The 13,956-nt window shown below is 42.4% G+C and overlaps 1 protein-coding gene across 3 annotated transcripts; it reads left to right on the top strand.

Annotated features, from left to right (window-relative positions):
* Positions 1-1,043: 1,043 nt before the first annotated feature.
* On the top strand, positions 1,044-13,442 carry zgc:158403 (tetratricopeptide repeat protein 39A). 3 transcript variants are annotated; one of them, XM_024012707.3, is made up of 18 exons: positions 1,044-1,347; positions 2,366-2,470; positions 3,059-3,190; positions 4,012-4,070; positions 4,158-4,234; positions 5,020-5,084; positions 5,374-5,473; positions 5,596-5,661; positions 5,836-5,944; positions 6,103-6,170; positions 6,473-6,532; positions 6,690-6,851; positions 7,077-7,168; positions 7,287-7,407; positions 7,536-7,647; positions 7,861-7,975; positions 8,432-8,548; positions 12,497-13,442. In XM_024012707.3, exons 1-18 carry the CDS (start codon positions 1,313-1,315, stop codon positions 12,606-12,608), a joined length of 1,707 nt encoding a protein of 568 aa, XP_023868475.1. In that variant the 5' UTR covers positions 1,044-1,312; the 3' UTR covers positions 12,609-13,442. The 3 variants fall into 3 exon arrangements, with proteins under 3 accessions (XP_023868475.1, XP_070305233.1, XP_070305234.1); XM_070449132.1 differs by having other exon boundaries at positions 5,836-5,968; positions 6,106-6,170; XM_070449133.1 differs by lacking the exons at positions 1,044-1,347; positions 2,366-2,470; positions 3,059-3,190; ... (2 more) ...; positions 5,020-5,084; positions 5,374-5,473 and having other exon boundaries at positions 5,590-5,661; positions 5,836-5,969.
* Positions 13,443-13,956: the final 514 nt, after the last annotated feature.

The raw sequence follows: 13,956 nt of genomic DNA, 5'->3' as shown, positions 1-13,956 counted from the left end.
TCTCTCTAGGACAAGGTCACTTTTATCAATAACCTCGCATGTATTTACCTCGCAAAAATGAAACGCTAATAAGCTGCTAATGTGGCTGTCATAAAGAACTACAAATGCCATGATGATCTGGACGAGAAGGTAAGAATCTCTGGATTAACTATCTAATGTTAGTTAAATGTAGTAATTCATAAATTGGCTATATTTCTTTTAATAGACAATTCTGTGAACTGTTGTGCAAGATTTAAATTGACACAATAACTGTTAGTAAAGGTGTCAGCTACAGATGAAGTGCAGGAGCGTGCGTAGATTTGTAGTTTTGCAAGATATCTACTTTGATGCTAATTAGCATTTTCGGATCTGAGTGTAAATAGAGCCGAATATATTGATAAAATTCACCTTGTGGTTTTATGGTATTATGACACCTCCACTGTGGGGCTCTATATAACTTCAGTGAGAATGGAATTCATTTGAACTGGTGTTTACTTTCAGGGTTTTCCATCTCCAGTGAGTTATACAGTTTACAGAACAGTGTTAATATGTAAAGGGTCACATAAGAGAGGCTTGGCATGTGACATTTTCCTTTATTTTCTGAGTCAAACAACACAAATAATATATTCCCGAATTAATTACTTAATATAAAATGTAGGCTGTTAGAAAACTGCAGTTTCTTATCCTATTATTTTCCCAAGATATGCATAAAATGGGCCATGGCCATATTATAGACCAATGACTACTAAACGAAGAAATAGCCATGTTGACGTTGAGCCATTATGTATGTTCTTTAATTAAAGGTTATGGCAGGTTTGCAAAGTGTTCGTGGCATTGAGCCGGTTTTGTCTGGAAGGGATACAGCTTTTGTCCAAACATTTTCGTAGCAGTTTTAGGAGAACTTACGCAGCAGGTTAGGATAATTGATGTAGTAGGTTAGGATAATTAGGTTAAGGTTACGAAAATGTTTAGGGTTAGCTAAAATGCAACAAACAAAAAAATATAGATACTTTTGACGTCAATTTGACAAAAGCAATATCCCTTCTAGACATGACCCATTGAGCCTGCGGATGTTGAAGGAGGAGTCGATTCAGTTCTCGTTTCTTTTCCCACACAGCTTTCGAGCACTTGACGCTTCTCTGCTACTCTTCTTCTCAAGTTACAATCCCAACACGATTCCACAGCTCAATGCAACTTCTGTTCTTAAAGAGGAATCAATCAACCCTCCACCCAGCTTGTTATTAAGACAATTTGCTAGTTAATGTTTTTCTCAAACCCTTCTGAGTAGGCTACTTTTCGACAGGTGTTTTGGGCAGAGTGCCCGGAAGAAAAAATGTCCAATGGGAAAGATGCACCTGTGGCAGCGAAGTAAGTTTCAACGTCGTGACAGCTTGGCCTACTGCACTGAACTTAACAAAAAATATATCTTGGTTGTTCGGTTTATATAGTTATTCAACATCAATTTAATTAATGTAAATYCGCAACTTTGTTTTATATATTGTCAATACAAGTATTTACTGATCAAGTAACTCAGTTACATTACTTTATTCAGAAGTTATTTTCCTCTTTACATTGGTGATGTGTTGACATTGAGATGGACAGGGTCAGGATGGTAGTTTAACAATTTATATTTTGTGAGGGTTTATTTGAGAAATGTATTTTGTATTTTGGGTTGAGTACATCTGATTCATGACTAATCAAATAATTCAACAAAAGACCAGTCAATGCATGAATAGCTGAAGATATTTATTTTAGAATGACTCTCTCCTTTCTAACTTATTCCTGGGAAGTGTAGTTTTACTTTAGTGCTTGTTTATTTCATGTTTCCACGAATATCACATGTTTTATGTTGAACATATGTTTTATGTTGACGAGCTCTTTGTGGAGGGGGAAATCCACTGTAGTGTTATCTTGAAGTCGTACAAGAAGGCAGGTTTTCTTAGATCATCTTGCAGCTGATTTCTAAGAGTTCTGACTCTAAATAAATGCGTACATTTGAGAATTTCACAGGACTAGCTTGGCCGAAAGGATTTTCTTCATTTTACTGTGCGTCAGAGAGCTTCAGATCCATCCGTGCCAGGTTTTAATGTTATGTGCACAAGTACAAGGAAATGCCTTTCTTGCATGCTCTGAACCCAACAATGCAGTAATGAAGGTAAGCGAGACTATGAGCGGTGTGTGCAGACTGCTGTGAATAGGTGGGTGCTTGTGCATGTGTATTGACACGGTTGCAGGCAACTTACCTTACCTATGGGCCTTAGAGCCCTTCCATTACCTATTTTCTTTCTCTCAGGAAGAAAGATGATACTAAAGCTGATACTTACTGTCATGTAACCATTGTAGTGTGTGTGTGTGTGTGTGTGTGTGTGTGTGTGTGCGCGCGCAGCTCCTCACAGATGACCCTGCAGGTGTGCCTTGAGGAGTGTATGGAGGCCCTGGACCTCTTCCTCAACAACCACTTCAGTGAGAGCCTGGACAAACTGCGGCCACGGTAACAGTGCCTCTCTCTGGACTAAAGTGGGCTTCAAACTCTCCATTGGCCAATTAGTGTGGTGTAGAGGGTGTATTGAAGTATATTTGTGCAGCCATTTGTCGTTGAGTGGTGTGTAACTTAGTGCAGCATCAGCGCTGTTGAGGTGTGATGTACAGTGGTATTGTGGTGTAGTACAGTGAAGTGTCACACTTCCTGTTACCCATGGCATCAGGCCTCGTCACTTCTCCAGGATATGGAGTGTTTACTGAAGCTGACGCCCAGGGCTCAACGGGCAGAACGGAGGCCCTGGAAAATAAACACCATACTGCTGGAGTGAAATAGGAAAATAATTAAGTGTCTGTTGTTGGCTACTCTGTCTTTCCTCATTACCAATATGTAAAGCCAGTCTATATTGGAATAATTAGGTGTTTATTATTGGCTACTCTGTCTTTCCTCATTACCAATAGGGTAAAGCCAGTTTCTATATTGGAAGAAAGACACATTTTTTTCGAAAGGAAATTAAAATGTTCGCTGGATGATAAATACTTGCTGTTTTCTGATTGTTGTCAGTGAGGTGTGTATGATGATGATGATGTTGCGTTGAAGGGTGAAGGAGAGCATGTACCATGCTCTGATCTACGCCACTGTGCTGGAGATGCAGGCTATGATGACCTTCCAGCAGGATGACATCATCAATGCAGGCAACACCATGAAGAGTGCCCAGGAGGTCTGCCAGAGGTGAGGATGCTACTATACATGGACACTCATCTGTTTCATGTCCTCTTTAACACATTAGTTCATATTATAGACAAGCAACATCCAGAAAAGGTAAATAGAGGGAAATCCTGGAATATTCTGACAGTTGGTCTGGCATCTAACAGTGAGGCCTAATATACCACTAGAGCTATTAGTCTCCTGTCCATCAGCCATAACCTGCAGGCAAATGAGAGCATTTACATGGCAACCAGGTCTCTTTGCACCCCGGCTATAATTTGCCTGTGTTTGCATGGCCAGAGCAGCTCTATTGATGGCCTACAGCAGTGGTATTCAACTTTTACCCTACGAGGTCAGAAGCCTGCTGGTTTTCTGTTTTACCTGATAATTGCCAGGTATAAATCAGTCCCTGATTTTAGATGGGAACAATGAAAACAAGCACTGGAATTGGCTTCGAAGTCCAGAGGTGATTTTGAGGGGCCTACAGCACAGGTGTCAAACTCATTCCACGAAGAGTAGAGTGGCTACTGGTTTTTGCTCCTCCCTTGTATTTGATTGATGAATTAAGGTCACTAATTAGTAAGGAACTCCCCACACCTGGTTGTCTAGGGCTTAATTGAAAGCAAAAACCTACAGACACTAGGCCCTTCGTGGAATGAATGACACCCCTGGCCTACAYCAAGCAAGGAACACTTGAGATTGCTGGAGGTGGCCGAAAGGCTGTCATGTGTTATTATAATGTTCCACATTAATGCCCATGTGATTAACATGAGAAACATGCATTGCTCAATGAGATGTAATCTTTTTTTAGTCTTACACTCATAGTTGGTCTCATTTCTTCTTAGGTTTCGACGAAAGTCCCCTAGTAATATCAGTAAATCACCTGGAGAGCGTCTAACTGAAGGTAAGAGCGCTTTTATAATTGGGCATCTCAGCCTATTATTATGGCAGATTTCAAATAGCCACTGACCGGGTGTGTGTGGGTTTGCAGAGCAGCTCCAAGCTCTCCATGCTGATGCGTGTTATGCTGAATGCTTGCTCCAAAGGGCTGCTCTCACCTTCCTACAGGTAAGACGGGTCCTCCTGTCCTCAACTCTAAATCTTACTGATCCTGGTTAATGACACRGCTGATGTTTAGTTTAGCATTAATGCACAGGTAAKTGCCAAAYTAAAGGAAACYCTTGAGTAAATGAGGGATACAAWGTATATTGAAAGCSGGTGKTTCCACARAGGTGTGGTTTTCTGAGTKAYTTAAGCAATTAACATCCCATCATGCTTAGGATAATGTATAAAAAGGCCTAGTTGCCCATTAGAAGAAGAGATCAGTTACTTTGAAAGAGGGGTCTCAAGGGAGCATAAGGGCTTTAAAGTGGGTGCATGTGTATGTCTGTCTCTCGGTCATCAGATCTCAACCCAATGTAACACTTWTTGGAGAWTCTGGAGCGGCGCTTGAGARAGRGTTTTCCACCACCATCAACAAAACACCAAATTATGTGATTTCTCGTGGAAGAATGGTGTTTCATCCCTCCAATAGAGTTCCAGACACTTGTAGAATCTATGCCAACGCTCATTAAAGCTGTTCTGGTGGCCCTATTAAGACACTTTATGTTGGTGTTTCCTTTATTTTGACCGTTACCTGTATGTATGATAACTGTATCCAACTGATTAGACATCGGTCGATGGAACACATTGTAGTTTGCCTTCCTGCTTCTTGGTGTTTTGAGTCTGTGTGCATAATTTTTAAAGAGCGATCYAACAGGTTTCCCTTGTTCTCTCATTCATTTGTGAATACAGTACATTACTGTCTCACCAGTTGACACCTTTTGTTAAAATGTTTTATTTTCCCTCTTAAGGATGAGAACATGGTGAGTTTTATCAAAGGAGGAATCAAAGTACGCAACAGTTACCTGATTTACAAGTAAGTTTGCAGGAGAAAGGGCAGAAATGGTTCTCACATTAAACAGGCTCACAGTGTGATTGTCAATCAACAGGTGGAGTCAATAGTTCTGTTTACCAAATGATGCACTGCTATTACAATAAGACTCTGCTCAGTTGTTAAAACAATAATGGCAATTTTCTCTGGTAAGTGTGTCGTTAGTCATTTAGATGTGTTTTTATTGTGTAATCAGGCATTATTTCAGCCTATAATATCATTATGTATAATCATGTTAGACTATGAATGACATAATTGCCTTTTTATGACACAGGGAGCTGCACACCTTCATACAGTCAAACAGCTCTCTCCAAGGACCCAACCACATTCACTTAGAGGGAGGGGTGTCTTTTGGGATCGGCGCATTCAACTTGGTTTGTCCCACAAGCATCCCCGTATTCCATTAATGGTCCATTTGTTAGATCATTGCGTGTTTTAGCACACATGTCAGTCAGACATTATGCCGTATCACAGGATTCTGTACTGTCTTCCACAGACTCTTTCCATGTTTCCACCTCGGTTACTCAAAGTTTTAGAGTTTGCTGGCTTCTCTGGAGACAAGGTATAGTTGCTCATTCTAACTTGTCTAGAAAGTGATTGGTTTACAGCAGGGCTGCCCAGAGCTAGCCTGCTGTAGTTAATTAACATGATTCACCTTAACAAGCAGGTCATTATTATAGTCCGGTTTGCCTCAGTCTCCCCCCTCTCACTATATATTYTATGTTTTTGTGTGCAGGAGTATGGTCTGTCCCAGCTGAATGATGGTGCCACTACAAACAACCTGCGCTCAATGCTGTGTGCCTTGCTGTTGCTCTGTTACTACACCTTCCTCACCTTCATACTCGGTACTCTACTCTTCACAACCAGGAAGTGAATGGAGATCACAAATTACTTYGCTGTTCGGAAATGACAGAGCGAGAGATAAAGAGAGGCTAGACTGTGTTTGTGAGTTTCTGGTTTTGTCCATACACAGCATCTTATTGAGTTCTTTATCACTCTGCAGGGACCGGTGAGGGGGACGTGGCTGATGCTGAGAAGCTGCTGAAGCCTTTCCGGCTCCGCTACCCACAGGTGAGTGACACTCCTCCTCCCCAGGCTCTCACCCAGCCCAAAGCAAACTCAACTCTGTATGGAACACAATGTGTACCGATACCAGCAGACTTCTGGGCAAACACAATCTAAAGTAATAGGTTTACAATGTGGGCGTAATGTGGGTAAGTAGTGCACTGACCATGCGATAGGCCATTTAGTCAGAGGAGGTGCTTATGCTTGAGCTACCATTGTTTAAGTATGTCATTTTATAAGTGCTAGCCACCAACAAATTATTATATGGTGTTATCAGAGAATATTTACATTTCTCCACTTCCCTTCAGGGGGCCATATTTCTCTTCTTTGCAGGCAGGGCTGAGGCAATCAAGGGGAACATTGATGAGGTGAGCCTCTAACTACATGTCTATGTTATGCTATTCTTGTTATCTGTCTGTTTTTCCAGTCATATTTAGCAGTGGTGTTTGTATTGATAGGCCTAGAATGAGATCAGTGTGTGCCTGTGGTTTGCTGGTGGGGGTTACTGTAATGATATGTCACCAGGCGGTGGTGCTGTTTGAGGATGGCTGCAAAGCTCAGCAGCAGTGGAAGCAGTTTCACCACATGTGCTACTGGGAGCTGATGTGGTGCTTCACCTACAAGTGCGTGTGGAGGATGGCCTACTTCTACGCTGACCTACTGAGCAATGAGAGCCGCTGGTCCAAGGCAAGAGAGTGTGTTGAGTATGGCCTAGGACCCAATTTAAGATGACACAAAACCACTTGAGCAGACACTCTTAATTGAACCCAGTCAATGGTTTTGACCTGCCCACTAACTGTATGGCTTTTAAAGCCAATGCAGTATTTTTATCCCCACAACAGACTTGACATTATTAAACTCTACTTACTGTATAGCTGGGTCCTGACTGAATAAGGCTCATATTTCCTTCAGGCCATGTATGTGTACATGAAGGCTGCTTACCTGAGCATGCTTGCTCCGGGGGAGGCTAGGCCTTTTGGGGAAGATGAGGTGGAGCTCTTCAGGTAAACACATGTTCATCACAACAAAAACATATAACTTGAAATTCCCCAGTCCCATTTCATTGTGACCACCCCTCTTTCCTGGCCCCTTCTCTTTTTCTGTCTTTGCCCGCTCTCTTAGACAGGTGTCCACCTTCAAGCAAAAGATAGCAGGGAAGTCTCCACCCACAGAGAAGTTTGCCATTCGCAAGGCTAGACGTTACAAAGCTAGCTGCCCAGTGAGGCTCCCAGTACCTGTGCTGGTGAGACCCCACAAACACACATGCGCACAGCTGCATAAAGACATGCACAAATCTGTTGCWAAAATGGTGAGGGTCACTTGTATTTGTGTGGTTCTGACAGTATTCTCTCTTGCTACACTGTGCTGTAGGAGATGATGTACATGTGGAACGGCTTTTCCATGATCAGCAAGCGGCCAGAGCTGACCGAGGGCATGCTGCAGACACTGGTGGAGGCAGAGCGCACCCTGCTGGAATCTCCCGGTACTGCAACATGTCGGGGCTAACCAGTTTCAGGCAGTCAGACTGAACTGGGCCAAACCAGCCTGCTTGCCTCAGCGGGTCATGAAGCAATAACCACTCTTATAATATCACCAAAAGTGACTGGATAAAGACTGATTCTACACACATTCTGCTTGAGCCTGTGTTGAATAATTTTGAATGCATGGTTTTATAATCTGTGTTTTGTTTTGGAAGCGAATGAGTATTCAGTGGATGACCGCTGTGTGATCCACCTACTGAAGGGGCTGTGTCTGAAGAACCAGGGACACATTCAGGCTGCAGAGGAATGCTTCAACAAGGTGTACAACAGGTGACGTTGGGAGTCTTTTAGTCCGTGTATCTTTCATTTATACACACCTGGAATCTGTGTGTTATATAACAAAATGGTAAATACATGCCGACGCATACGTATCATGTTTGCTGAGAGGTTATAAAATTAGTTTATTGGTTTATTCGGATCCCCATTAGCCGTTGCTGAAACAGCAGCTTTTCTTCCTTAGGTCTAGAGTGTCACTTTTTTTAACAAGCTCATCCATGCCAAAGGGAAATATTTTCATGGTATTTAATCAAACAATGTGTTCTTTGTTTTGATTAAACCACACCAATGTTTAGCGATGCAGTGTTATGGAGGGTAGGACCTCAGCAGTGAAATGCACTCTGAATAATGTCTAYAGATGTTTTTTTAGAATAGTCAGTGATGTTTGAACATGCTCTTTGTAAACGACTAAGAGGTTGTTAATATGGCCGTCTGTTCTCTAACCTCCAGTGAGAAGAAGATCAAGTTTGACKATTACCTGGTGCCCAACGCTCTGCTGGAGCTCAGTGTGGTCTACATAGACACGGGCCGCAAGGAGGAGGCCATCAAACTACTGGTGAAAGCCAAGTGAGTCATCTCTTACTGGTTGTTCCAGTACAGCCTGCAAGCTGTAGTAGGATGTAGCAGGCTTAAATTCCAGCTTGACATGAAAACACCTTATTAAACTAATGAAGATTCTGTTGATTGGTTAGTTGAAAAGAATGGCACCGGAGGAGATACTACGATCTCACTCAACCAGCTGTATAAGGCTATAAGCAAACAAGAAAATGCTCATCCAGAGGCGGCGCTCCTAGTGGCCGGGACTTTAATGTAGGGAAACTTAAATCCGCTTTACCTAATATTTCTACCAGCATGTTACATGTGCCACGAGAAGAAAAAAAAATTCTAGGCCATCTTTACTGCACACACAGAGATGTGTACAAAGCTCTCCCTTGGCCTCAATTTGGCAAATCTGACCATAAATCTATCCTCCTGATTACAAGCAAAAACTAAAGCAGGAAGTACCAGTGACTCGCTCAATACGGAAGTGGTCAGATGCTGCAGATGCTAAGCTATAGGACTGGAATATGTTCTGGGATTCTTTCGATGGCATGGAGTACATCACATCAGTCATTGGCTTCATCAATAAGGGCATCGATGAAAGTCGTCTCCACAGTGACTGTACGTACATACCACAACCAGAAGCCATGGATTGCAGGCAACATCCGCACTGAGCTAAAGGGTAGAGCTGCCGCTTTCAAGGAGCGTGACTCTAACGCGGACGCTTATAATAAATCCCGCTAGCTTTGAAAGGCTGGTCATGGCTCGCATCAACACTATCATCCCAGAAACCCTAGACTGACTCCAATTTGCATGCCGTCCCAACAGATCCACAGATGACACAATCTCTATTGCACTCKACACTGSCCTTTCCCACCTGGACAAAAGGAACGCCTACTTGAGAATGCTGTTCATTGACTACAGCTCAGTGTTCAACACCATAGTGCCCTCAAAGCTCATCACTAAGCTAAGGACCCTGGGACTAAACACTTCCCTCTGCAACTGGATCCTGGACTTCCTGACAGCCCTCCCTCAGGTCGTAAGGGTAGTTAATAACACATCTGCCATGCTGATCCTCAACACGGTGGCCCCTCAGGGGTGTGTGCTCAGTCCCCTCCTATACTCCCTGTTCACCCACGACTGCGTGGCCAAGCATGACTCCAACACCATTAAGTTTCCACACAACGGTGGTAGGCCTGATCACCCACAATGAGACAGCCTATAGGAAGGAGGTCAGAGACCTGGGGGTGTGGTGCCAGGAAAAACTCAACGTGATCAAGACAAAGGAGATGATCGTGGACTACAGGAAAAGGGCCGAGCACACCCCCATTCTCATTGACGGGGCTGTAGTGGAGGAGGTTGTGCATCAAGTGCCTTGGTGTCCACTTCCAACAAACTATCATGGTCCAAACACACCAAGACAGTTGTGACGAGGGCACGACAACGCCTATTCCCTCTCAGGAGACTGAAAAGATTTGGCATGTGTCCTCAGAGTTGCAACACCGCCTGGTATGGCAACTGCCCTGCTTCGACCGCAAGGCACTAGACTAGAGAGTAGTGTGTACGGCCCAATACATCACTGGGGCCAACTTCCTGCCATCCAGGACCTCTATACTAGGCGGTGTCAGAGGAAGGCCCTAAAAATGGCCAAATACTCCAGCCACCCTAGTCATAAACTGTTCCCTCTGCTACTGCACGGAAAGTGGTACCGGAGCGCCAAGTCTAGGTCCAAAAGTGTTCTGGACAGCTTCTACCCCCAAGCCATAAGACTGCTGAACAGCTAATAAAATGGCTACCCAGACTATTTGCATGGACTATTTGATACTCACTGTTATCTATGCATAGTCACTTTACCCCTACCTACAGTTGAAGTCGGAAGTTTACATACACCTTTGCCAAATACATTTAAACTCAGTTTTTCACAATTCCTGACATGTAATCCTAGTAAAAAATTCCCTGTTTTAGGTCAGTTAGGATCACCACTTTATTTTAAGAATGTGAAATGTCAGAATAATAGTAGAGTGATTTATTTAAGCTTTTATTTCTTCACATTCCCAGTGGGTCAGAAGTTTACATACACTCAATTAGTATTTGGTAGCATTGCCTTAAACAATTTAAACTTGGGTCAAATGTTTCGGGTAGTCTTCCACAAGCTTTCCACAATAAGTTTGGGTGGATTTTGGCTCATTCRTKCTGACAGAGCTGYTGTAACTGAGTCAGGTTTGTAGGCCTCCTTGCTTGCACACGCTTTTTCAGTTCCGCCCACAAATTTTCTATAGGATTGAGGTCAGGGCTTTGTGATGGTCACTCCAATAACTTGACGTTATTGTCCTTAAGCCATTTTGCCACAACTTTGTAAGTGTGCTTGGGGTCATTGTCAACTTGGAAGACTCATTTGCGACCAAGCTTTCACTTCCTGACTGATGTCTTGAGATGTTGCTTTAATATATCTACATAATTTTCCCTGCCTCATGATGCCATCAATTTTGTGAAGTGCACCAGTCCCTCCTGCAGCAAAGCACCCCCACAACATGATGCTGCCACCCCTGTGCTTCACACTTAGGAGGAAAAATGGGGAGGAGGAAAAATGGGGAGGCTTGCAAGTCGAAGACCACCATCCCAACATAACGATGGTCATTATGACCAAACAGTTCTATTTTAGTTTTGTCATACCAGAGGACATTTCTCCAAAAAGTACGATCTTTGTCCCCATGTGCAGTTGCAAACCGTAGTCTGGCTTTTTAATGGCGGTTTTGGAGCAGTGGCTTCTTCCTTGCTGAGTGGCCTTTCAGGTATGTTGATATAGGACTTGTTTTACTGTGGATATAGATACTTTTGTACCGGTTTCCTCCAGCATCTTCACAAGATCCTTTGCTGTTCTGGGATTGATTTGCACTTTTCGCACCAAAGTATGTTCATCTCTAGGAGACAGAACGTGTCTCCTTCCTGAGCGGTATGATGGCTGCGTGGTCCCATGGTGTTTATACTTGCGTACTATTGTTGTACAGATGAACTTGGTACCTTCAGGCGTTTGGAAATTGCTCCCAAGGGTGAACCAGACTTGGAGGTCTACCATTTTTTTCTGAGGTCTTGGCTGATTTCTTTTGATTTTCCCATGATGTCAAGCAAAGAGGCACAGAGTTTGAAGGTAGSTCTTGAAATGCATCCACAGGTACACCTCAAATGGTGTCAATTAGCCTATCAGAAGCGTCTAAATCCATGACATAACTTCTGGAATTTTCCAAGCTGTTTAAAGGCACAGTCAACTTAGTGTATGTAAACTTCTGACCCACTGGAATTGTGATAGTGAAATAATCTGTAAACAATTGTTGGAAAAATTACTTGTCATGCACAAAGTCGATGTCCTAACCGACTTGCCAAAACTATAGTTTGTTAACGAGATTTGTGGAGTGGTTGAAACACTTTAAAACTAGTTTATGTAAACTTTCAACTGTACATATTACCTTAACTAACTTGTACCCCCGCACATTGACCCCGCACATAGCCTCGTTATTTTATTGTTGCTCTTATTTTTACTTTCGTTGATTTAGTAAATATTTTCTTAACCAACAACGAAGTTAACAAATAGAGTTAAGTGCTTGTAAGTAAGCATTTCATGGTAAGGTACAACACCTGTTGTATTCGGCGCATGTGACAAATAAAATTGTAGTTGAATTGTTTGTGTTGAGGCTAGACTGGAACAAAATTCTGTTCTACAGGACCAGGATTTGTGACTGATGCAAGATGGTTAGCTCCAAAAATAATGGGACAAACTTTCTGTTTTGGCTCTGTAATCCAGCACTTTGGATTTTACATTATACAATGACTATGAGGATTTGAAATGATACAGGTTAAAGTGCTGGAGTACTGAGCCAAAACATGTCACTGTCCCAATGCTTTTGGAGATTTGAGTATACACACACAAATGTTACTGTCTTAATCATGATTCCTATCCACTTTGTTCTGTTCCCTCAGAACTAACTACAAGGAGTACTCCATGGAGTCACGCACCCAGTTCAGGATCCATGCTGCTCTCTCCAAACTCAAGGCTGACACTAGTGACCAAGATGAAATCACACCACTGTAGTATAACAGGTGTCATTGTGCTGAGCAAGCACTGGACTTGCTTCCCCTGCCATCTGTAGATGTTCCAGGAAGACTTGCTCTCTRTTWWWAAAATCCTCAGACACTTTGATCACTGCCTCAATGTTACTTGCTTTGTGGTGAAAGTCTCCTTCCTTCATGGATGGTGGTCTCTCCCTGATTAAAACACTTGAGTTTTGAATGGGAGTTGGTAGAAGTTGCCTCTACCTGCTGGTTCTAGATCAGAGGCATTTTATCCACRTACTGGGTGATGAACACCCATGGTTAGGTTCAGATTTTATCTTTTGTGTTTGAATGTGTGGTACTTACATCACTGTACTGGTTACCCATAACAGTAGATGGGAGGCAGTTGATCAAAACAATTTGAATACAGTATATCCACTTTTTTGTGGGGAAGAACATGTTGAAATGAACTTAACAATGTAAGTAATGTTTGGATATGAGGTATAGTTTTGCTTTTAATTTCTCCAAAAGTGATTGAGTATTACTGTAAGCATTTTGACAAAAGCACCCCTTTGGTGATAACTGAATAAGACAGACATATGACTACATAATGTATGACATTGCTTTGATCCCAGAGTTATTTTAACAAATGTATTAACATTTATGTAGAAGGACCTTAATAATCAATAGGTCATGCTACATTTGTTTTATGTATGTTGTCCCTGCTGCAATGTACAGAGGAAAGTAGTCAGTTGAAATAAGTTTAACCTCTGATAGTGTAAGCATTATTTGAAGTAATGAATGTCAATCAAGACCTTGTACAAAGAAAGGTGTGAATTTGAAAAACATGATTAAATATGTCCATTTGCTAGAAGCCCTCATTGTTTTATATTTTACTGGAGTGTATTTCAAAGTAGAGTGTAACCCATCCTTGTCCAGATTGCCCTATAAATAACAAACTGATTAAGAGGTGACTTTACAGATAAAGATGTATGACTGGTACCTACACGGAGTGTACAAAACATTATGAACACCTGCTCTTTGCATGACAGACTAACTGCACGATGAATGGGAGTAGACGGGTTGAAGGATTTTTAAGCCTTGAGACAATTGAGACATGGTTTGTGTTTGTGTACCATTCAGGGTGAATGGACAAGACAAAATATTTGGTGTCTTTGAACAGGGCATGGTACTGGGTGCCAGGCACACTGGTTTGTCAAGAACTGCAACGCTGCTGGATTTGTAACATTTAACAGTTTCCTGTGTGTATCAAGAATGGTCCACCACCCAAAAGACACCCAGCCAAATTGACACAACTGTGGGAAGCATTGGAGTTAACATGGGCCATCATCCCTGTGGAACGRGTTCGACACCTTGTAGAGTCCATG

Source organism: Salvelinus sp. IW2-2015, linkage group LG20 (assembly GCF_002910315.2).
Source record: "Salvelinus sp. IW2-2015 linkage group LG20, ASM291031v2, whole genome shotgun sequence".
Lineage (NCBI taxonomy): Eukaryota > Metazoa > Chordata > Actinopteri > Salmoniformes > Salmonidae > Salvelinus > Salvelinus sp. IW2-2015.
This window is presented reverse-complemented; position numbering and strand designations above follow the sequence as displayed.